Here is a 26,802-nt window from a genome sequence, read left to right on the forward strand (position 1 = left end):
TAAACCTTGTATCCTCCAAGTACACTATACTTATTAGTTACAGAAGTTGTTTTAGGTTTATTGTTTGGGATTTTCAATTTAGATATACATATCATCTATGAACAAAGACAGTTTTATATTTTCCTTTCCAATATGTGTGCTTTTTATTTCCTTTTCTTATTTTATTTTACTAGCCAGCATTTCCATAGAATATTTTAAAAAGTAGGAAGAGGAGATATCTATTCCATATTTCTGATCAAAGGGGAACACATCCAGTTTCTTACCATTGAGTATGATGTTAGCTGTAGGGTTTGTAGATATTCTTTTCCAAGTTGAGGATGTTCCTCTCTATTCCTAGTTTGCTGAGAGATTTTTTTCATTAATGGGTATTGAATTTTGCCAAGTATTTTTTCTACAGCAATTGAAATAATAACATGATTATTTTTCTTTAGTCTGTTGATGTGGTATATTATATTAACTGAGTTTCAACTGTTGAACCAGCCTTGGATACCTGGAATAAATCCTACTTGTTCATAATATAGAATTCTTTTGATATAGTGTTGGATTTCATTTCCTAATATTTTAATTTTTAAATAAAAGTATCTCAATCAACTATTATGACTTTCCTAATATTTATGATTTTTATATCTATGCTCATGAGAGAGACTTGTCTGTAATTATTATTTTTTAAAATTGTAATATCTTCATCTGGTTTTGGTATTAACGATAATGCTGGTCCTCATAAAATGAATCAGAAAATGTTCTCTTTGCTTCTATTTTCTGGGAAAGATTGTAGAAAATGAGTATCATTTTATATGATTCCATTTTTACCCATCTAGTAGCATACAAATTAGACTTCTATTTATAATTTTTAGTGGTTGCCCTAGAGTTTGCAATATAGATTTACAACTAATCTAAGTCCACTCTCAATTAACACTATACCAGTTCACAGGTAGTGCACATACCTTATGTATACTAAATACTAATTCCTCCTTCCTATACCTTATAACATTCTTGCCATTCATTTCACTTATCTATATGCTATAATTACCTAACACCATGCTATTATTATTTTGAACAGTTATCTTTTAATCACTTAAAATAAAAAATAAAAAATTTTACCTTTAGATATTCCATTTTTATGCTCTTCCTTTCTTTATAGGGATCTGATTTTCTAACCTGTATCATTTTCCTTCTCTCTGAAGAACATAAATTTTTTTCTTGCAAGGCAGGTTTACTGGCAACAAATTCCCTGTTTTTGTTTGTCTGATAAAATCTTTATTTTTCATTCACTTTTGAAGGATACTTTTGCTAGATACAGAACACTAGGTAGGTGGGGTTCCCTCCCCCCAATACTTTAAATATTAAAAATTTCACACCACTGTCTTCTTGTTTGCATGGTTTCTGATGAGAAATCCAATGCTACTGTTATCTTTGTTTCTCTATAGACAAAGTGGTTTTCTTCTGGCTGTTTTCAAGATTTTCTCTGTCTTCTGTATTTCAACATGATATGCTTAGGTGTTTTTTGTTTTGGTAGTTATCCTGCTTGGTGTTCTCTGCTCAAATCCTGTATCAGTCATTAATTTTGGAAAATTCTCAGCCATCATTACTTCAAAAATTTCTTCCGTTCCTTTTTTCTCTTATCCTTCTGGTATTCCAATGATGTGTACGTTACACCTTTTAAAACTGTCCCATAGTTCTTGGACATTCTGTTCCATTTTTAAAAAGTCTTTTTTCTCTTTGCATTTTAGTCTGGGTTGTTTGTACTGACATGTCTTCAAGCTTACTGATTCTTTCCATGGCCATAACAAGTATACTAATGAGCCTATCAAAGTGTTATTCCTATTATAGTGCTTTTTATTTCTACCATCTCCTTTTAATTATTTATTTGAATTTCTATTTCTGTTTACTTCACATATCTGTTTTTGCATATTGTATACTATTTCTAATAGACTCTTTAGCATTTAATTATAATTACATTAAATTCCATAAATGTAATCATTCCAAAACTTGAGCCATATCTTACTTTGGTTCTGATGCTTGTTTTGTCTCTTGAAACTGTTTTTTCTTTTACTATGCCTTACAATTTCTTCTATGTTGAAAATCAAACATGATGTATAACATAATAGGAACTGAGGTAAACAGGCTGTTAGTGTGATTTTTTTTGGTTAATCTTCCCAGGCGTTGGGCTGTGTTTAATGTTTATTCTAGCTGTAGGTGTCACAGGTTTCAATTTCTTGTAATGTCCTTGTTTTTGTCTCCCATGTTTTCTCTGGGTATCCCTGAAAACTTCTTAAATAGAGTCTGCGCCTTGCAGGTTTTTCAGCTATACCATAGTTATTATCCTAAAGCCCTATTGATGTGGTGGTAAGGTGTAGGGTAAGGGAAATCCTATAATTAAGCCTCAGTCTTTCAATGTGCTTGTGTCCCTAGAGTGTAATCTTCAAAAGTGTTTCACAGCTTTCTTTTTTTCTCTCTCTCTCTTCTGATGATAAATCCAATGCAATTGTTATCTTTGTTTCTCTATAGACACAAGTGGTTTTCTTCTGGCTGTTTTCAAGATTTTCTCTGTCTTCTGTATTTGAACATGATATGCTTAGGTGGGACAGGAAGACTAGAGGGGCCTGAAGTAAGATGATTTCCCTTCTCCCACAGTGGAGAAGGCTTTAGTAAAATTGTTTCACATGTTGGATAGTCCTTTGTTAGGTAGAAGCTCTGGGTGTATTTCAAAATGATTACTTTTCTGCTCCCCATGCCAGGAACAGATTTTTTTCCTTGGCTCTTCAACTTGAGAACCTAGTGGGGTTCCTGGAGGTATTTATTGACTAATTTCAGAGGCACCATGGCTACCATATATGGTGCTTCTATGAATACTATCTGATTTATTACTAGCCAGGAACAGATTTTTTTCTTGGCTCTTCAAACTGAGAAACTGTTATGTTCAAACACTAATCTACACTCTGACTCAAGCGATTTGTCAAAGTTACCACTTAAGTATTCCTACCAGTTTATGGCTCCTGTGGCTTTCTGCTCCTAATAAGTAGATCTGGGCTGTGATTCTCTTTAATTGCCTGCTCTCCAAATTTCAGGGTTGCAGTTTGCTCTGTGAATTCAATTCACTGATGGGTCCAAGAAAAAGTCATTGATTTAGTTTGTTCCGCTGTTTTTCTTGTAAGACAGAAGTGACAACTTCCAAGCACTTTGTATGTTGAAGCTGAAACCAGAAGTCTGCAACTGGCTTTTTCATTCACATTATGTTTGTGAGCTGCATTCACATTGATACCTGTTGTTATATTTTATTCATTTTTCTCTACTGTACAGTATGCTACTTTATGACTATACCATGCTTAATCTACTCTCCTGCTCATGAACATGTATGCTATTTACAAATAATGTTATAATGAACATCCTTATAACATCTCCTAATGTGCATATGTAAGAATTCTTCTAGGATAGACATCTAGGAGTGGGACTGCTGATTTATACTGTATGAGCATCTTCGATTTTACTAGATATTGCCCCAATGTTCTTGAAAGTGGTTGTACTCATTTATATTCAGCCAGAAGTATATTAGCGTTCTTAGTGCTCCATATGTTCACCAACACTTGGCATTGTCATGTCTTTATGCCAACATCCTGAGTGTTAAATGTTATCTCATTATAGTTTTATTTTGCATTTCTTTGATTACTAATGAGACTTCGTAAGTTAATTGGCCATTACTATTCTCTCCTCTGTGAATTGCCTATTCACATCTTCTGACCATTTTTATTAGGTTGTTTGTATTTTTCTTATTGATTTATAGGAAGAAATTTCCTTAAAGTGACTCCAAAAATGAAACCATCAGGTAAAATACTGATGATATGATTACATTAAAATGAAAGGCTTCTGCTTAACATAAGACATCAGAAGCAATGTTAAAGTGATAAGCCACTCACTGAAATAATATATTTGCTAAATAAAGAAAAATAGTTTGTATTCAGAATTTTAAAATAATCTCTATAAATAATATGAAAAACTAAGCAACCAAATAATGGGTAAAAAGGAACAGGCAACTCACAGAAGGTTCATAAAAGAATAATAAATGCATGAATACATACATAATTTCACTGGAAATCAGGAATATGCAAATTAAAACAATGAGATACCTTTCAAATGTATTAGACTGGCAAAAATAAAGTCTAATACTACAAAGTCTTGGCAAGAATGTGGAAGAGATCTCTGAAATACCACTCACGGAGTTGAAGATATACATATCCTATATAGCACAGTAATTCCACTCCTAGGTATGTAATCTACGATAGTGATTCTTAAAATGTCTCTCAGCAGCAATAGCATCCCCTGGGAACTTGTTGGATATCCAAATTCTCAGGCCCTACTTCAAATCTACTGAATAAAAATTCTGGGGACAGAGCCCAGCAATCTTTATTTTAACAAGCCTGCCAGGTGATAATCTAACATTTGATAATCACTACAACAAAGCAATATTTTTCCAATGTTTTGGACTAAGATCTATAGGAAGACATACATTTTTATCCCACAGATGTCTATCCCCCCCTTCTCTAATGTGCGTGTACATACATATGTAAAACAAAACCTTCGATAAACAGTAATTACTCTTACTCTATAAAACACCCATTGATATTTTCTATTCTATTCTGTTTCATCTCCTTAAAAAGTTGCTGACTGTGACCTACTAATTGTACAATAATGTTTGTTGCAGAATTGAAAAGAAAAAATCTTCATGAGAATGGACAAATGAATTATACTATATTTCTACAATGGAATACATAGATCCTTATAGCATTAGAAATAAATTTCAAAACATTATGTATATTGAGTTTAAAAAGCAAGTTATAGAAAGGTATGTAGAGCATGATTTTATCTATAGTTTAAAAATATGTAAAACTATATGTTGTTTATTAATATACAGCTATGTAGTAAGAATATAAAAAGATTATTTACAAGTTTACTTAGATATTTACAAATTTCTCAAGACTTAGAGGACCTGTGCTTTCACTTTGCTCTTAACTACCAGCATCTTAAGTCATATGTAATATGAAAGCCATGTGGAGCATCCTGAAGAGAAAACACACGTGAGAATAGCAAGCCCTACTCACAACCAGGAGGTCAACTGTTTACTGACTAGTTCCGAAGGCACCATGGCTACCAGATATGGAGGTTCTATGAATACTACCTGATTGATTACTAGCCTAAGAAATTGGAGGTTGCTTTCCCTTCAATTCAGGTCTTTTAGTAGGTTTGGACTACAGTCTCTTCAAGATTTCTTTAAAATTCTATGGGTACCTTAGGACCTTAGAAATGCACAAGGAACATCACAAGAAATATGCTACTTATATAGTATGCAGAGAAAGAATAGTGAAGGACAAGGAAAAACACAGTCACTATGCCTATGTCATAATTGTTTGGTATACTAGTAATTAAAGTGAATTTAAAAGTATTACTTTAGTTAGAGGTAAATTAAAATGAAAACAACCCATGTTTTTTGTCTTGGTTTAGCCTATACCTTGTTTGGCTCCCCTGGATTATATGAAGAAAACATAGGAATTTTTCGGATCTCTTCCTCTGACAAACGATTTCTCTGGATCTCATCTTCTGGGACAAATTCTATTGGCTGCGTCAGCTTCTTAGGCCCCGTCCAACACTGCTCAGGTGAATTATCAATAACTTTTGCCACATGGAGACTGGGACCTTTACCCTGTGCTGCCTGTTCTCCCTTGTCCTGGAGTAATGGCGGGTTCTCAGCTGTGTCACTATCTCCCACTGATGTAGCTGAGACCAGTGAGTGGGAAGCAAAGGGTTCACCTCTCATAAGTTGGAACTCTTCAAGACGTTTTTTCATTATCATCTCTTGGTAAAAATTTTCCAGGTTGTTCATGGGATCACCTTTGTTCTTCTTTTGGGGTTCATCTGGATTAAGACAAAGAGATAGGGAAGTTCTACAAAGCCTACCAATACAACCTTTGACAAATTAATTAAAATTAAATCTTTGATCTCAGATTTAGAAACTCTGCTGGGGCAGGTGTTTACAACCTGCAACAAGTAATAATAGTATATAGCTATTTTATTACAGTGCATCTCAAGCAAGGCTGAAACTATGTTGAAGCAAGTGAGGCCCCTGGGGTACAAAATTTAAGGAGGTGCCCACTCTCAGGGTCATGCAAGTACATGCACTTAACTGATAAGGACATTTAAAAATGTAACCAGTATAGCATTATCACACTTCACAAAATTAATCATTTCTTAATATAATCTAATACCAAGTTCATATGGAGGGGGTCCTGGTTATCACAAAGATATCTTTTTAAACTTGGTTGTTTAAACCAGCCTTTGGCTATTACATCTCTTAAGCCTCTTTTATTTTAAAATAGTACCCATTCCTTCCCACCCCTCCAATCCATTTTTTACTCCATCCCATTGATTTATTAGAAGAACCATATTTGTTCACAGAACAAATAAATTTGATTGATTGTTTTTCATGGTATTGTTTAATTTCTTCCTTAATCCCCTCCATTTCTTACAAACTGGCAGCTAAATATAGAGCTATTCTATCTAATACAGTATCCACTGGCTACACAAACCTATTCAAATTAATATTTTGAATGTTAGTTCCTCAGTTAAACTAGTCATATTTCAAATGCTCAACAGCCACCTGTGGCTAGTGGATACTATATTGGGCAAAAAAATATAGAGACCATTTACAATATTATACAAGTTACATTGGGCAGTGCTGATCTAGAGGTTTGATTAGATTCAGGTTTCATATTTTTAGGCAAGAATCCTCCATAAATGGCTGTATACTTCCTATTACATCACAAGGCACATAATATTTGGTGGTCCCATTTTTAGTGATGCTAAAATTGATCAGTGTGTTCAGGTGGTATCGGATCCCTCCATTATGAAGTTTTCTCTTTCATCTTTCACCTAATGGGTTTTACATCCAGTGATGACTACTGTCTAGATCTATTAATTTATTAAGAGTTCTGAAATGGAGCTCCCCTAATTCCACTATTTCTTTGTGTTTATTATTTAGAATTCTCTAATAAACTTACCGTCATCAACTAGTTTCCTTATATCCAGTTCATACAGGAAAGGCAAGATAAATGCACTATTTCCCCCATTATTTACCACTATGAGAATACTGAGTTGGTACCTTACAAATGTCAGTGGTGACCAATGATTATTTTTAGTATAATTGTGATATTGTGTATTCTTATTATATTTGATGTGCTTCAATTAAATATAGTCATTATTCGCCGAAACCGGTTTGGCTCAATGGATAGAGCGTCGGTCTGCGGACTGAAAGGTCCCAGGTTCGATTCCGGTCAAGGGCATGTACATTGGCTGCGGGCACATCCCTGGTAGGGGGTGTGCAGGAGGCAGCTGGTCGATGATTCTCTCTCATCGATGTTTCTAGCTCTCTATCTCTCTCCCTTCCTCTCTGTAAAAAATCAATAAAATATATTTAAAAAATAAAATAAAAAAAAAATAAATGGTATTGTAAAAAAATAAATAAATAAATAAAAAATAAATATAGTCATTATTCTTTTTAGTGGTCAAATTATCCCACTTAGAACCAGTAGGAGTCCTTTCAAATTGACTACTATTATGCTTTTCAGTTTTCTGACACAGCAAGATATCCCAAGCTCATATTGCACATTTTTTGACTCAAACCTAGACTATTTTTCCAAGGACCCCTGGCTCCTTTTAATGGGAAATAGTATTTAAAAAGTATAATTTGTTGCTAGGTGTGTTCATTGCTGTTAAGTAGTTATTGCTTCTAGACATTTTCAGTGGACAAAACCAGGAAATTTTTTTTTAAAGAGAAAAAGAAATCATATTGGTATTTCCACTTCAAATGTAAGATTATAAGGTTTTTTACTCAAACTTTTTGATTTTAGACTTGTATATCTCTTTTCACATATGCTTAAAATATTGTCTTTTAATATTAACAACATTATTTATTTGCTTTTTCTTATAATGTATTTATAGAATTTTTAAATGTCAATAACAATACTAATGACTATCAACAATGAAACTACTGAATAGAGATTTACATCTCAATGCAGTTATATTTATAATATATCCCATTAAAAATGTACAAATATTGTTTTAAAGTCATTTTAAGTATTTGTTTCTTCTGTATTTTTATGCTACCAACTTTTTTAATAGTTTAGATTCATTTGTTTCAGGTTGTTCATGAATTCTAGGGATGGATGTTTCCCTTTATTATTTTAAATTACGCAAAAACATTTAAATAGGTCTAGAGTAAAAACTGTGTTATACAGTACCTTCACAGAAGTTTCACTTCCATCTCTGTCCCCTTCATCCCATTCCTTTCCTTCCCCATAAATAATAATTTTATTAGGTTTTATGGTTCCATTGATTCTTTTTTGAAAATATAAGCAAATAAACATACACACATATATGTATGTATGTGTATATATATATATATATATATATATATATGTGTGTGTGTGTGTGTGTGTGTGTGTGCATTTGTATGTGTATGTGTGTGTGTGTGTGTGTGTATATATATATATATATATATATATATATATATACTCCCAAAAATGTATATACACATTTTGAATAATTATAAAGGCAGTATTTATTAAAATACATTTCATTTTCAAAACTGAGCTATCAGTTGCTAAAGTATGTATACATTTTTGGGACACACACTATGATTCATTAGTTATACCTCTCTCTTACATAAACAGTAACTTACTATACACTATTGACAACTTACATTTCTAAAATTTCTAAAATTGATTTTAGAGAAAGAGAGAGAGAGAGAGAGAGAGAGAAACTTGGATTTGTTGCCTCCTGCATGTTGCCCTGACGGGATCAAACCCCCAACCTGGGTATGTACTCTGACCGGAAATTGAACCCGCCATTTTTGGTGTACAGGACAACGCTCCAACAACTTGAGCCACACTGGCCAGTGCACAACTTACTTTTTTTGCACTTAGCAATATATACTTTAGGTAACTCCCTATTAATATGTAAAGCTCTTTCCCTTCCTTCTGATAGCTGTATAATACTCCTCTGTGTGGATGTACTATAGTTTATTCAACTATTCCCTACTGATGCACACTGGTATTGTATCTTAGTCTTATTTGCTGTTATGAATAATGCCATGAAAAACAACCTTGTGCATTTAGGATTTTGTATTTTTCCAGTACACTATTGAAGTAGATTAAAAGAGGTGGCTTTGATGAGACAAAGGATCAAATGTGTATGTAACTTTTCTCTATATTGCTAAATTCCACATTGTAGAAGTTGTGCTATTCTGCATTTATACCAGCAAGGTATAAGAATACGTATGGAAGGCTTCTTAAGTTCCCCAAGGCACTAACTATTAAAAAAATATTGACAAATTCAACTACATTAAAATAAAAACTTCTGTTCATCAAAAATATCATAAAGACATAGAGAAGTCTCAGAATGGGAAAAGATATTTGTGCACAAAAAGCTGATAAAGAACACAACCATTAGGAAAATGGGCAAAAGATTGAAAAGGCACCTCACAAAAGATAAAATACACATGGCTAATAAATATATAAAAAATTAGTCAACCATAATAGAATTCAGGGAAATGCTAATTAAGAAGAAAATACTAAAAGAAAACTGCCATATTGGCAAAAAATTAAAAAGAATGTCAATATCACATATCAGTGAGATTGTAAAGCATATGAAACCCTCAGACATTGCTGACAGGAATGTGCAACCATATTGTAAACCACTATAACATTATTTACTAATGTGCAATATATGCTCATAACATGACCCATCAATTCCACTCCTACATATTTACACTAGAAAAACTTGGGTATATGGGTACCAGGATACAACAATAACAATGGATAGATCACTGATATATATACAATGGCCTGAAACTAGCAAAAATACAAGTGTCCATTTAAGAAGAATCAATTATTAAATTGTAGTAAGATTATATAATGAAATACTACATTCCAATGAAAGTGAACATGAAGGGGGTGAAAATGGGAGATATCTGTAATACTATCACCAATAAAAAATATACTTTAAAAAAGTGAACAAATTTCAGCTACATATGACTAAGTAGATGAAATACCCTAATGTATACACTCAAAAATATATATTTATTCAGTGACTATTATGATCCAGCAATTATTCTAGCTTTTTGAGATACATCCATAAATAAAACAAAGATTTCTGCCTTCAGAGAGCTAAGTAAATTATATTAGAAGGCTATGTGAGAAGATTATGTGTGCTTTGAAAAAGAAAAAGATACAGCAGTATAAAGGATAGAAGGGCTAAGAGATGGTAGTATTAGTGGTTGCAATTTTAATATTGAACTGGGTTGGTCTCACTGAGAGGGTACATTTAAGAGAAGACAATGAAAGTGAGGGAAGCTACATGCTATTAGAGTGAGGGTCCCAAGTATGTCTCAAAAAATTTAAAAAGTCTGAAATCATACAATGTGTTTCTCTAACCACAAACAAATCACATTTAGAGATCCACTACTGGAAGAAATCTGGGAAAACAAATATTTGAAAATTAGACAACAAACTTCAAAATAACCCATAGGTCAAATAATTCACAAAGGAAATTTAAAAATATTTTGTATTAAGTGAAAATGAAAAGACAACATACCCAAATTTATGGATGTAGCTAAAAGAGTACACAGAGAGAAATTTGTAGCTTTAAACACCTATATAAAAAAAAAATGACAGTTTCTAAACTGGCAGCAGCATAAGTGGGAAGCTACACTGACACTCTCCCAGGAGCAAACTGGAAATACAACTAAAATACAGTAAAACCACTCTGAAATCAACTGAAGACTAGCTGGAGAGAACCCTGATAACCAAGGATGGAAAATGGAGACCACATAGAGACTGGTAAAAGTATGGAGGTGTGAAAGGGCTGGCCAGGATCCCACAGACAGCAGATGAAGATCTGGTAGTGGGGGGTTCCCACTGAGAACTCTGGGGTCTAAACCCCAAGCTGGGCTCCCCAAAACAGAACAACTGGCTGTGAAAAGCAGCAGGGTTGCTGTCCGCCAGTGAGAGGGGGCTGGAAATGCAGGAACCCTGTTAAAGGGCCAACACACAAAATTTTATGTGCAACCACTCACCTTGGGTTCCAGTGAAGAAGGGCAGAGTGGACTGCAGCTATATGAGCAGAAGCCAGGATTGGGGACTCTGGGGTTGGAGCTCAGAGGGCAGCCACCCTGATTTCCTGTGCTGAGTCATTCCCTCCAGTTGTGGAGGAAATCTTTCTCCTAAAGACCTTTGCCAGCCAGGTGGTTTTTGCCTGGGGGGATGGAAGTTGCCCCACCCTGTTGGAAGACCTCTTGTCCCACCCTATGGTCTATAACCTGAGGATAATTAAGTCTGAGTGTCAATAGGACTGCAGACAGAGGCAGGTGTCTAGAGGCCAGGAGTCTGTCTGATCTCTTTTTGGGCTAGGGCAGTGGTCGGCAAACCATGGCTTGCGAGCCACATGCGGCTCTTTGGCCCCTTGAGTGTGGCTCTTCCACAAAATACCACGTGCGGGCTATTGAAACTTCGTGGCACATGCACAGAAGTCAGTTTTTGGCCTGGGCGAGTCTATTTTGAAGAAGTGGTTCTAACGCTGAGCCACATTCAAGGGGCCAAAGAGCCGCATGTGGCTCATGAGCCATGGTTTGCCGACCACTGGGCTAGGGGCTAGGAAAAGCAAATCTTGGTGCACATCTTGTTATTTTCCAAAGGCACCCAGCCCCAGCAGAGGGAGCCACAAGCTGTGGATTGCTGTTAGCTCCAAACAGGACACTCAGGGCCAGTCACAAACAGTGTCTGACACTGTCCTGCACTAGGGTTTGGGACTCCTAGCAGATCTACTTAATACATAGACACAAACCCAAACAGGTAGCCAAAATGGAGAGACAAAAAATCAAGCCCCAAATGAAAGAACAAGAGAATTCTCCAGAAGAAGAGCTAAATGAAATGGAGAAAGAAATTTATTAGACACAGAGTTCAGAATAAGGATGGCAGAGATGCTCAACAGCATGAGAAAAGATATAGTAGTTATGAAGAATGACATAGCACTAATAAAGAACACAGCAGATTAGGGGAAGCAGAGGATCGGATCAGTAAATTAGAAGACAGGATAGGGAAAATTACTCAATCAGAGAACCAAAAAGAAAAACAAAACAAAACAGGAGGACACTTAAGGGAGCTGTGGGACAATACGAAAGTAACAATATTTGCATAATAGGTGTGTCAGAAGTGAGCAAGGGGTAGAGAACATGTTTGAAGAAATAATGGCAGAAAACTCCCCTAAACTGATGAAGGGATAGGTCACGCAAATTCAGGAGGCACAGAGAGTCCCAGGCAAGAAAACCCAAACAGGCTCACACCCAGATACATCACAATTAAAATGCCAAAAATTAAAGACAAAGACAGAATCTTAAAGGCAGCAAGAGAAAAACAATTTGTTACCTACAAAGGAGCTCCCATTAGGTTATCATCAGTGTTCTCATCAGAAACTCTACAGGCCAGAAGGGAATGGCATGAAGTATCCAAGGAGATGAAAAGCAAGGATCTGAAACCAAGATTTCTATATCCAGCAATACCATCATTCAAAATAGATGGTGAAATAAAGAGCTTCCCAGAAAAAAAAAAAAAGGCTAAGGCTGTTTATCACTACAAAACCAGCACTGCAAGAAATGCTAAAGGGACTGCTGTAATGAGAAAAAGAAATATATAGAGAGAAACATAGGAATAGGGAATTAAAATGGCAATAAATAAGATCCTATCAATAATAAACTTGAATGTAAATAGATTAAATGCTCCAATCGAAAGATATAGGGTAGCTAAATGGATACAAAAACATGACCCAATTATATGCTGTCTACAAGAGACCCACCTCAGAACAAAAGACTCACAGTGGATGAGAGTGAAGGGATGGGGAAAAAAAGCTGGGGTAGCAATGCCCAAAACAGACTTAAAAATGAAGGCCATTACAATAGACAATAAAGATCACTACATAATACTAAAGGGATTGATCCAACAAGAGCAAATAACCCTAGTAAACATATATGCAAACAATACAGGAGCACCTAAATATATGAAAAAAAACTTCTAGAAGATTTTAAGGGAGAGACCTACAGCAATACAGTAATAGTAGGGGACTTTAACACTTCACTGACTTCAATGGATAGAACTTGAGGACAAAAAACTAACGAGGAAACAGAGACTCTAAATGACACACTGGATCAGGTGGATTTATTTGACATTCATAGAACACTTCACACCAAAGCTGCAGAATATACATTCTTCTCAAGTACTCAAAGATAGACCACATGTTAGGACACAAAACTAGTCTCTATAAGTTGAAGAATATTTAAATAATTATCAAGCATCTTCTCAGATCACAAAGCAATGAAATTAGAAATCAACTACAGTAAAAACACTAAAAACATTTAAACACATGGAGACTAAATAGCATGTTATTAAACAATGAATGAGTTACTAATGAGATTAAGAAAGAAATCAAATACTTCCTGGAAACAAATGAAAATGATCACACAACAACCCCAAATCTATAGGACACAGCAAAAGCATTCCTGAGAGGGAAATTTGTAGCACTATAGGCCTACCCCAAGAAACAAGAAAAATTAATACTAAATGATTTAACTCCACAACTTAAAGAATTAGAAAGAGAACAACAAGAAATGCCCAGAGTAAGTAGGAGGAAAGAAATAATAAAAATTAGAGCATAAACAAATGACATAGAGGTTAAAAAACAACAATACAAAAAAATCAATGAAACCAAGAGCTGGTTCTCTGAAAAGATAAACAAGATTGATGAACTGGTAGCCAGACTCATCAAGAAACAAAGAGAGCCGAAACCGGTTTGGCTCAGTGGATAGAGCGTCGGCCTGCGGACTGAGGGGTCCCGGGTTCGATTCCGGTCAAGGGCATGTACCTTGGTTGCGGGCGCATCCCCAGTGGGGGGTGTGCAAGAGGCAGCTGATCGATGTTTCTCTCTCATCGATGTTTCTAACTCTCTATCCCTCTCTCTTCCTCTCTGTGGAAAATCAATAAAATATATTTAAAAAAAAAAAAAAAAAAAGAAACAAAGAGAGAGGACCCAAATAAACAAAATCAGAAACAAAATTGGTGAAGTAACAACTGACCCCACAGAAAAACAAAGGAATGAAAGAAAATACTATGACTTACTATATGCCAACAAGCTGGACAATGGGGATGAAATGGACAAATTCCTAAAAAAACAAAAACACCTACAATCTTCCTAAACTGAATCAGGAAGAATCAGAAAACCTGAATAGGCCAATTACAACAGATGAAATAGGAGCAGTAATCAAAAAACTCCCAGCAAACAAAAGCTCTGGTCCAGAAGGATTCACAGGGGAGTTTTAGCAAACATTCAAAGAACAACTAACACCTATCATTTGCAAACTATTCAAAAAAAATCCAAGAGGAAGGCACTCCTCCAATCTCTTTTTATGAAGCCAGTATTATTCTAATTCCAAATCCAAAAAAGAAAGAGAACTGCAGGCCATTATCCATGATGATCATAGATGCTAAAATCCTCAACAAAATATTAGCAATTCGGGTACAGCAATATATTTAAAAGATCATACACTATGAACAAGTGGGATTTATTCGAGGGACGCAAGGCTGATACAATATTTGCAAATCAATAAATGTGATATATCATATAAACAAATTAAAAAACAAAAATTACATGATCATATCAGTAGATGCAGAAAAAGCATTTGACAAAATCCAACACCCATTTTTGAGAAATCATATTTCAACATAATAAAGGCCATATATAACAAACCCACAGCCAAGATCATACTCAATGGGCAAAAACTAAAACCATTTCCCCTAAGAACAGGAACAAGACAAGGATGTCTGATTTTACCACTCTTATACAACATAGTACTGGAAGTCCTACCCACAATGATTGGACAAGAAGAGATAAAAGGCATCCAAATTGGAAAGGAAGAAGTAAAACTGTCATTATTCTCAGATGACATGATATTGTACATAGAAAACCCTCAACACTCCACCAAAAAACCACTAGATTTAATAAATGATTTTGGCAATGTAGCAGGATACCAAATTAATATCCAGAAATCAATGGCATTTTTATACACCAATAATGAATTCTCAGAAAGAGAAACTAAACAAAAAACCCATTTACCATTGCAACAAAAAAATTAATATACATAGGAATAAACTTAACCAAGGGCGTAAAAGCCTTGTACTCGGAAAATTACAGGACATTGAAAAAGGAGATAGAAAAAGATATAAACAAGTGCAAGAATATACCGTGCTCATAGATGGGTTGAAATAACATCATTAAAATGTCCATACTATCCAAAGCAATCTACAGATTCAGTGCAATCCCCATTAAAATACCAAAGCAATATTTCACAAATCTAGAACAAATACTCCAAAAATGTATATGGAACCAAAAGGGACCCCAAATAGCTGCAGCAATCTTGAGAATAGAGAAAAAAGTTGGAGGAGTCACACTACCAGATATCAAGGCATACTGCAAAGCCACTGTAATCAAACCCACACAAGAACAGACAGAGATGAATGGAACAGAACAGAGACCACAAAAATCTACCAAAGCCATTATGCTCTATTAATATTTGACAAAGGAGGCAAGGACATACAATGGAGTTAAGATACTCCCTCCAAAAATGGTGCTGGGAAAATTGGACAGACACATGCAAAAAAAATGAAACTACACCACCAACTTACACCACACACAAGAATAAACTTAAAATAGATAAAATATTTAAATATAAGCGGTGAAACCATAAAAATTCTACAAGAAACCATAGGCAGCAAAATCTCGAAGCAATGTGTTGTCCGATACATATCCTAGGGCAAGTGAAGCAAAGGACATATAAACAAATGGGATTACGTCAAAATAAAAAGCTTCTGTACAGAAAACAAACCATCAACAAAACAACAAGAAAGTCCACTGCATGGGAGAACATATTTGCCAATGTTATCTACGATAAAGATTTAATCTCCAACATTTACAGGAAACACATACAATTTAATAAAAGGAAGATAAACAATCCAATCAAAAAATAGGCAAAGGACCTAAATAGACACTTTCCAAAAGAGGACATACAGAAGGTGGAGAGACATATGAAAACATGCTCAAAGTCACTAATCATCCGAGATATGCAAATCAAAACGACAATGAGGTATCACCTCACACCTGTCAGAATTGCTATCATCAACAAATCAACCAATGACAAGTGCTGGGAGGATGTGGAGAAAAAGGAACCCTCGTGCACTGCTGGTGGGAATGAAGATTGGTGCAGCCACTGTGGAGAACAGTATGGAGCTTCCTGGAAATATTAAATATGGTACTGCCATTTGACTCAAGTGTTCCTGCTTCTAGGAATATATCCTAAGAGACCTGAAACACTAATCAGAAAGAATTTATGCACCCCTATGTTCATAGCAGCACAACTTATGATAGCTAAGATCTGGAATCAGCCCAAATGCCCATAAAAAAGCTGTGGTATATTTACACGATGGAATACTATGCAGCAGTGATAAAGAAAGGACGCCTTAGCCTTTGAGTCAACATGGAGGAACCTGCAGAGTATTATGCTAAGCAAAAAAGCCAGTCAAGGAAATACAAGTAGCATATGATCTCACTCATATGTGGAATCTAATGAACAAAATAAATTGAGGAACAAAAGAGACCCAGAGACATAGAAGCATGGAACAGACTGTGGAATCTGGGAGGAAAGGTGGAGGTGGGTGGGCAAAGATTAACCAAAAAACTTGCATGCACATATGTATAACCCATGAACACTGAAAATAGGGTGGTGATGGTCTAGGGTGGGGGACGGAGGTGGGCTTGAAGGGGTCAATGGGGGAAAAATGGGGACATATGTAATACTATCAATAATAAAGATTTAATTTTAAAAATTGATAATAATGGCTTCAAACTTATAATAAGAGCTTGCAACTTATAAAAGTAGAAAAAGCAAACTAAACACAATATAAGCATAAGGAAGAAAATAATAAAGATTAGGGAATAAGCTAGCACAATAGAAAACTGAAAAATCAATGAAACCAAAAGCTGGTTATTTGAAAAGGTTATCAAAATGGCAACCCCTTAGCTAGACCAACCGAGAAAATAAGACAGAAGACAAAAATGACCAAAACAAAGAACTAAAGAGGGGAAAGGAAAAAAAAGATGGCGACGGGCAGGAAGGTAGGGAGAGAGAGAGTGTGAGTGAGGAACCATAGAGGAGAGTGTAGACGTGTGTGGTGTGTGTGTGTGTATGAGCTAGGGTCAGTTAGACTCTGCAGGCCTTCCAAGGGGCTGCCTAACCGGGCAGTCCTAGACAGCGGAGCCCCGCGCACAAAGCGGACACTTCTCGGCAGCTGGTGCGGATGCGGAGACCACGCCATCTTGAGAAACAGAGCTGCCTGAGACTCGGATCCTGGCTTCTGACACAAACCAGGACCCTGCAGCCACTGGGGACAGAGTACTGCTATCACAGCTTCAGACCAACAAACAACAAGAATCCAGACTTCCCTGCAGATTTCCGTGAGTCAAAGAGCCTATTCCCCTCGCTGTAGGCACGCAGATAGCGCCATAGTAACTGATAGACCCGCCCCTCGTCCAAGCTGCAGAGCTTTGCGCAGGGACGCGCTCCTCCTTAGGGAATTTGGCGCTCGGGACAGAAGCAGCTCCCATTCAGGGAAAACTGTTAGTGCGCACAGAGGGCTCCCCTTCGGGGAATTTGGCTTGCGGGTCACAGCTCCACTTCGGGGAATCTTAGAACGTGCAGAGGGGCTTCCCTTTGGGGAATTTGGCGCGCAGGACGGACTCTGGCCTCCTTTGGGGAATCTGCGAGAGTGCACGGAGGCAGCTAACCTTCAGGAAATTGAGAGTGTGCGCCCTAGCCGGTTTGGCTCAGTAGAGAGAGCACACACAGGACGCAGCTCCACTTCAGGGAATTTGGCACGCCAGACACAGCTGCCTGGGATCCCTGACTCACAGCGCATTCACACTAAGAGCCAGCGACCCCAATTGCTGGTACATGCACACACAGGGACCCTGATTCTCAACGAGAAACTGCACAAGGCAACAGAGACTCTGACACTCGATTCTTGGTGCAGACACAGGGAAACTCTGACTCCTGGCACATGCTAAGGATCTCATTTTCGGCACATACCAACAGTGTGGTGCAGACAGGGCCCCTGATTCTAAGTGTGCACACGAGACCACACAGAACACCGGGGACACTGACCCTGGGCAAGTCTGGTTCCCACCAACCAAAGGTAGCCACACGTCCTAGTGTCAGAGCACTTCAGTGAAACTCGGGTGGAGTGAAGTCCCCACAGCACACGGCCCAGGTCCACGCAAACGGAAGCTTGAGCTTTCTGGTGATAGCCAGAATGGGGAAACGAAATAACTCACAGAGGAAAGAAAATGTGGAGTCGCCAAGAAAGGAAATCAGTGAAACTGAAGCTTGCAATATGACTGAAAAGGACTTCAGAGTAATGGTCATGGAATTTATACATCGGATGGATGAGAAAATCAACAACTTATGCAAGAATCAGGAAGAAATGAAAAGTAATATAGCTACAATCAAAAACACCATGGAAAGTTTCAACAGTAGACTACAAGAAGCAGAGGACCGAATTAGTGAGTTAGAAGATCAGGTACAGAAACAAGCTCAATCAGAACAGCAACTGGAGAAAAAAATTAAAAAGCAGGAGGAAAGCCTAAGGGAGCTTCGGGACAACATGAAACGAAGTAGCATGCGTATAATAGGGCTGCCAGAAGGACAAGAAGAACAGCAGGGATTAGAAAATCTATTTGAAGAAATAATGACAGAAAACTTCCCGGATATGGGAAAGATAAAAGTTATGCAAGTACAGAGAGTCCCAAGCAGGATCAACCCCAAAAGACCCACACCAAGACATGTCATAATTTCAATGGCAAATATAAATGATAAAGAGAGAATCTTAAAGGCGGCAAGAGAGAGACAGAGAGTTACCTACAAAGGAACACCCATCAGATTGTCAAATGATTACTCAACAGAAACACAACAAGCTAGAAGTGAATGGAAGGAGGTATACAAAGTGTTGCAAAGCAAAGGACTGAATCCAAGAATACTATATCCAGCAAGACTATCAATCAAAATTGAAGGGGAAATCAGAAGCTTCACAGACAAAAAAAGGCTCAGGGAGTTTATCACCACCAAACCAGCAATGCAAGAATTGCTAAAGGGAATACTGTAAAAAAGAAGAAATACACAGGTAAGAAGGAATACAGACACAAAAATAGATATGACTACAAACAAATACCTTTCAGTAATAACTTTAAATGTAAACGGACTAAATGCTCCAATCAAAAGACATCGAGTGGCTGAATGGATAAAAAAACATGACCCATATATATGCTGTCTACAAGAGACCCACCTCAGAACAAGAGACTCACACAGATTGAAAGTGAAGGGATGGAAAAATATCTTTCAGGCAAATGGAAATGAAAAAAAAGCTGGGGTAGCAATACTTGTAGCTGACAAAATAGACCTCAAAGGAAATGCCATAACAAGAGATAAGGAAGGCCACTTCATAATAATAAAGGGAGAAATCCAACAAGCAGAAATAATTCTGGTAAACATATACGCTCCCAATATAGGAGCACCCAAATAAATAAAAAAACTCCTGGAGGATATCAAGGGAGAGATTAATAGCAATACAATCATAGTAGGAGACTTTAATACCCCACTATCACCATTGGACAAATCCTCTAAACAAAAAATCAGCAAAGAAACAGCAATCCTAAATGACTCACTAGACCAGATGGAATTAATTGACATCTTTAGAACATTTCACCCCAAAGCCACAGAATATACATTCTTCTCAAGTGCACATGGGTCATTTTCAAAGATAGACCATATGCTGGGTCACAGGCAAAGTCTCTTCAAATTCAAGAAGATAGAAATTATATCAAGCATCTTCTCAGATCACAGTGGCATAAAACTGGAAATCAACTACAATAAATACAATCCAAAGAAATCAAACACATGGAGACTAAACAGCATGCTATTAAACAAGGACTGGGTCACCAGAGAGATCAAGGAAGAAATAAAAAACATCATGGCAACAAATGACAATGAAAACACAACAATTCAAAATCTATGGGAAACAGCGAAAGCAGTCTTGAGAGGGATGTTCATAGATCTACAAGCCTATTGCAAAAAACAAGAAACAATGGTAATAAATTACCTAACCCTACAACTCAAAGAGCTAGAAAAAGAGCAGCAAGAAAAGCCCAATGTAAACAGAAGGAAGGAAATAACAAAGATCAGAGCGGAGATAAATGACATAGAGACCAAAGAAACAATACAAAAAATCAACAAAACCAAGAGCTGGTTCTTTGAAAGGATAAACAAGATTGATGGACCTCTAGCCAGGCTCACCAAGAAGCAAAGAGAGAGGACCAAAATAAACAAAATCAGAAATGAAAGAGGTGAAATAACAATAGACCCCGCTGAGATACAAAGGATTGTTACAAAATACTACGAATAACTCTATTCCAATAAACTGGACAACCTGGAGGAAATGGACATATTCCTAGAAAAATATAACCTTCCAAAAATCAATCAAGAAGAATCTAAACAGCTCAATAGGCCAATAACTATGGACGAAATTGAAGCAGTCATCAAAAAGCTTCTGGCAAACAAAAGCCCGGGGCCTGATGAATTCACAGGAGAGTTTTACAAAACATTCAATGAAGAACTAAAACCTATCCTCCTCAGACTATTCCAAAAAATTCAAGAGGAAGGAACACTTCCAAGCTCCTTCTATGAAGCCAGCATCACCCTAATACCAAAACCAGATAAAGACAACACAATGAAAGAGAATTACAGGCCAATATCCCTCATGAACATAGATGCCAAAATCCTCAACAAAATTCTAGCAAATTGGTTCCAGCAGTACATCAGAAAGATCATACACCATGACCAAGTAGGATTTATCCAAGGAATGCAAGGATGGTACAATATCCACAAATCAATAAATGTGATACATCACATAAACAAATTGAGAGATAAAAATCACATAGTCATATCAATTGATGCAGAAAAATCATTTGACAAAATCCAACACCCTTTCTTGATAAAAACTCTCAACAAGGTGGGAATAGAAGGCTCATACCTCAACATAATAAAAGCTATATATGATAAACCCACAGCAAACATCATACTCAATGGACAAAAACTAAAAACATTTCCCCTAAGAACAGGAACAAGACAGGGATGCCCACTCTCACCACTCCTGTTTGACATAGTACTGGAAGTATTAGCCATTGCAATTAGACAAGAAGAAGAAATAAAAGGCATCCAAACTGGAAAAGAACAAGTAAAGCTGTCTTTATTTGCAGACGACATGATATTGTACATAAAAAATCCGAAAGACTCCGTCAAAAAACTAATAGACCTTGTGGCCTTCCCATACTATCAGTTAGCAGCTGTGCATCACTGCAGATTGCCCAGGACCAAACCAGACAGAGTCGGACCTGCATTACCACCAGTTGTCCACCATCCAGAACTGAAATTTCAGTGCTGACATGTACACACAAGGAACTGTTGGACATTGAAATTGGGTCTCAAAAGAACTGTTGGCCCAGAAAGAAACTCACTACAGACCGATTCATTTGCCTGTCACCATAACCATTATTGCTCGTCTCATTTTCAGTTCTTATAAGTGTATTTCTAATAGCACATGATCTCACTCATCTAGGGGAAATAATGAACAACATAGACTGATGAACAAGAACAGACACAGAAACAAGGAGGCATGGATCAGACTGTTGGGCCTCGGGGGGAGGGTAGGGAAGGGTGGGGGAAAAGGGGGAGATCAACCAAAGGACTTGTGTGCAGACATATGAGCCCAAGCAGTGGTTAAGGACAACAGGGGGGTGGGGGCATGTGTGGGGAGGGGGGTGGGATGGAAATGGGGGGACGAGGACAAATATGTGATACCTTAATCAATAAATAAATTAAAAAAAACAAAAAACTAATAGACTTAATAAATGAATTCGGCAATGTAGCAGGATACAAAATTAACGCCAAGAAATCTATGGCCTTTCTATACAACAATAGTGAACTTACAGACAGAGAAACTAAAAAGGCAATCCCATTTACCATCGCACCAAAAAAATTAAGATACCTAGGAATAAACTTAACTAAGGAGGTAAAAGACCTATACACGGAAAACTACATGACACTGAAAAAAGAGATAGAGGAAGACGTAAACAGATGGAAGAACATACCATGTTCATGGATTGGTAGAATCAACATCATTAAAATATCCATACTACCCAAAGCAATCTATAGATTCAATGCACTCCCCATTAAAATACCGATGGCATATTTCACAGACCTTGAAAGAACTCTCCAAAAATTCATCTGGAATAAAAAAAGACCCCGAATAGCCACAGCAATCCTGAGAAAGAAGAATAAAGTAGGAGGGATCTCAATACCAGATTTCAAGCTGTATTATAAAGCCACTGTTCTCAAAACAGCCTGGTACTGGCACAAGAACAGACATATAGATCAATGGAACAGAATAGAGAATCCAGATATCGACCCAAACCACTATGCTCAATTAATATTTGACAAAGGAGGCATGAACATACAATGGAGTCAAGACAGTCTCTTCAATAAATGGTGTTGGGAAAATTGGACAGATACATGCAAAAAAATGAAGCTGGATCACCAACTTACGCCATACACAAAAATAAACTCAAAATGGATACAGGACTTAAACATAAGACGGGAAACCATAAACTACTAGAGCAATCCACAGGCAGCAAAATCTCAGACATATGCCAAAAGAAATTCTTCACTGACACTGCCCCTAGGGCAATGGAAGCTAAAGAGAAAATTAACAAATGGGACTACATCAAAATAAAAAGCTTTTTCACAGCAAAAGAAACCATCAACAAAACAACAAGAAGGCCCACTGCATGAGAGAACATATTTTCAAATGGCATCACTGATAAAGGTTTAATCTCCAACATCTACAGGCAGCTTATACAACTTAATAAAAGGAAGATAAATGATCCAATAAAAAAATGGGCAACAGACCTAAATAGAATCTTTTCAAAAGAAGACAGAAGGAAGGCCAAGAGACATATGAAAACATGCTCATCGTCACTAATTATCCGAGAGATGCAAATCAAAACAACAATGCGGTACCATCTCACACCTGTCAGAATGGCTATCATCAACAAATCAACAAACGACAAGTGTTGGTGAGGATGCGGAGAAAAAGGAACCCTTGTGCACTGCTGGTGGGAATGCAGACTGGTGCAGCCACTATGGAGAACAGTATGGAGTTTCCTCAAAAAACTGAAAATGGAACTCCCATTTGACCCAGTAATCCCACTCCTAGGAATATATCCGAAGAAACTAGAAACACCAATCAGAAAGGATATATGCACCCCTATGTTCATTGCAGCACAATTCACCATAGCTAAGATTTGGAAATAGCCTAGGTGCCCGTCAGAAGATGACTGGATCAGAAAACTGTGGTACATCTACACAATGGAATATTATGCTGCCATAAAAAAGAAGGAATTCTCATCATTTGCAGCAACCTGGATGGAATTGGAGAACATTAAGCTAAGTGAAATAAGCCAGTCAATGAAAGAAAAATACCACATGATCTCACTCATTTATGGATAATAAAGAACATTATAAACTTGAACAAAAAGATAGATACAGAGACAGTAAAGCATCAAACAGACTGTCAAATTACAGGGGGAAAGTTAGGGAGAGGTGGGAGAGATAAGAGATCAATCAAAGGACTTGTATGCATGCATATAAGCATAACCAACGGATGCAAAACTCTGGGGGGTGAGGGCACATATGGGAGTGGGGTGGGGGTGGCAATGGTAAAATATGTACACATATCATACCTTAATTTAAAAAATTGAAAAAAAAAAAGAATAAAGTAGGAGGGATCTTAATACCAGATTTCAAACTGTATTACAAAGCCACTATTCTCAAAACAGCCTGGTACTGGCACAAGAACAGACATATAGATCAATGGAATAGAATAGAGAATCCAGATATTGACCCAAACCACTATGCTCAATTAATATTTGACAAAGGAGGCATGAACATACAATGGAATAAAGACAGTCTCTTCAATAAATGGTGTTGGGAAAATTGGACAGATACATGCAAAAAAATGAAGCTAGATCACCAACTTACGCCATACACAAAAATAAACTCAAAATGGATACAGGACTTAAACATAAGACGGGAAACCATAAAAATACTAGAGGAATCCACAGGCAGCAAAATCTCAGACATATGCCAAAAGAACTTCTTCACCGATACTGCCCTTAGGGCAATGGAAGCTAAAGAGAAAATAAACAAATGGGACTACATCAAAATAAAAAGCTTGTTTACAGCAAAAGAAACTATCAACAAAACAACAAGAAAGCCCACTGCATGAGAGAACATATTTGCAAATGGCATCATTGATAAAGGTTTAATCTCCAACATCTACAGGCAGCTTATACAACTTAATAAAAGGAAGATAAATGATCCAATAAAAAAATGGGCAACAGACCTAAATAGAATCTTTTCCAAAGAAGACAGAAGGAAGGCCAAGAGACACATGAAAACATGCTCAAAGTCACTAATTATGTGAGAGATGCAAATCAAAACAACAATGCGGTACCATCTCACACCTGTCAGAATGGCTATCATCAACAAATCAACAAACGACAAGTGTTGGCGAGGATGCGGAGAAAAAGGAACCCTCGTGCACTGCTGGTGGGAATGCAGACTGGTGCAGCCACTGTGGAGAACAGTATGGAGTTTCCTCAAAAAAGTGAAAATGGATCTCCCATTTGACCCAGTAATCCCACTCCTAGGAATATATCCTAAGAAACTGGGAACACCAATAAGAAAGGATATATGCACCCCTATGTTCATAGCAGCACAATTTACAATAGCTAAGATCTGGAAACAGCCTAGGTGCCCATCAGCACATGACTGGATCAGAAAACTATGGTACATCTACACAATGGAATATTATGCTGCCATAAAAAAGAAGGAATTCTTACCATTTGCAGCAACCTGGATGGAATTGGAGAACATTATGTTAAGTGAAATAAGCCAGTCAATGAAAGAAAAATACCACATGATCTCTCTCATTTATGGATAATAAAGAACATTAAAAACTTTAACAAAAAGATAGACACAGAGGCAGTAAAGCATCAAACAGTCTGTCAAATTACAGCAGGAAGGTTAGGGAGAGGTGGGGAAGATAAGAGATCAATCAAAGGACTTGTATGCATGCATATAAGCATAACCAATGGACGCAAAACTCTGGGGGGTGAGGGCATATATGGGAGTGGGGTGGGGGGGCAATGGTAAGATATGTACACATATAATACCTTAATAAAAAAAATTGAAAAAAAAAGAACTAAAGAGGAAACATCACTACTGACTGTATAGACATGGAAAAAAATTTTAAGATCTACACTAATAAAAGAGTAAGATGCAAATTGACCGTACCTTCACGACGCCCACCAGCCAATCAGGAGTATGTAAATTAACCCAACAAAGATGGTGGGCTAATTTGCATATGCAGGCGCCAAGCGGCAGGGGGCAGGGCGGGACGCAGGCGTTCGGCATCGCTCCCGGCCGCTCCAGCCCTCTGGGCAGTGTGGGAAGGCAGAAAGGCGGCTCCAGGCTGGAGTGAAAAGGCGGCACTGGCAGCCAGGGGAAAGAAGGCCCATACTTGCATGAATCTTCATGCATCGGACCTCTAGTAATATTATAAATAACTTTAGGCCAACCAATTAGCTTAGATGAATGAACAAATTCAAAGAAAGATTCCAATTACCAAAGCAAACTCAAGAAGAAAGAGAATAAATGAAGAAACTTATAATAAGTAGTAAAGAGGTTGAATTAGTAATCAACAAATTGCCCACAAAGAATAGTCCAGGTCCAAGTGTCTTTATTAACGAATTCTACCAAATATTTAAAAAAATAATATCAATCCTACACAAACACTCAAGAGAACAGAGGAGGAGAGAATATTTTTCAACTTATTCTATGAGGTCAGTATTAGACAGAAGCCCGAGCTAAATAAAGAGACATCAGAAGCAAAGGAAACCACAAATCAATATTCATCATGAACATAGACAAAAGAATCTCTAATAAAATATTTGCAAGCCTAATCCATCAACATATAAAAATTATATACATATAAGTAGGATTTATCCCAGGAGTGAAATATTGGCTTACCATCTAAAAATCAATGAATATAACATAATATATTATATTAATACTAGAGGTCCAGTGCATGAAATTCATGCACGGGGGGGTGAGGGTGAGGGGTGTCCCTCAGGCCCGCGTGCACCCTCTAATCTGGGACCCCTAGAGGGATGTTCGACTGCCCGTTTAGCCCCGATCCTGGTGGCAATCGGACATCCCTCTCACAATCCAGAACTCCTGGCTCCCAACTGCTCGCCTGCCTGCCTTCCTGATTGCCCTTAACCACTTCTGCCTGCCAGCCTGATCACCCCCTAACCACTCCCCTGCCAGCCTGATTGATGCCTAACTGCTCCCCTGCCAGTGTGTTTGCCCCTAACTGCCCTCCCCTTTAGGCCTGGTCACCCCCAACTTCCCTCCTCTGCTGGCCTGGTCACCCCTAACTGCCCTCCCCTGCAGGCTTGATTGCCCCCAACTGCCCTCCCTTGCAG

The 26,802-nt window shown here is 37.3% G+C and overlaps 1 protein-coding gene across 1 annotated transcript in view; it reads right to left on the reverse strand.

Moving 5' to 3' along the window:
- RBM41 (RNA binding motif protein 41) overlaps positions 1-26,802 on the reverse strand; it is a 93,739-nt gene that overhangs the window by 18,626 nt on the left and 48,311 nt on the right. Inside the window, exon 5 of the mRNA XM_008156320.3 lies at positions 5,504-5,907. Within this exon, the coding sequence (XP_008154542.2) occupies positions 5,504-5,907 (404 nt within the window). The remainder of the gene's footprint in view (positions 1-5,503; positions 5,908-26,802) is intronic.

The sequence above is a fragment of the Eptesicus fuscus genome, chromosome 1 (assembly GCF_027574615.1).
Source record: "Eptesicus fuscus isolate TK198812 chromosome 1, DD_ASM_mEF_20220401, whole genome shotgun sequence".
Taxonomy (NCBI): domain Eukaryota; kingdom Metazoa; phylum Chordata; class Mammalia; order Chiroptera; family Vespertilionidae; genus Eptesicus; species Eptesicus fuscus.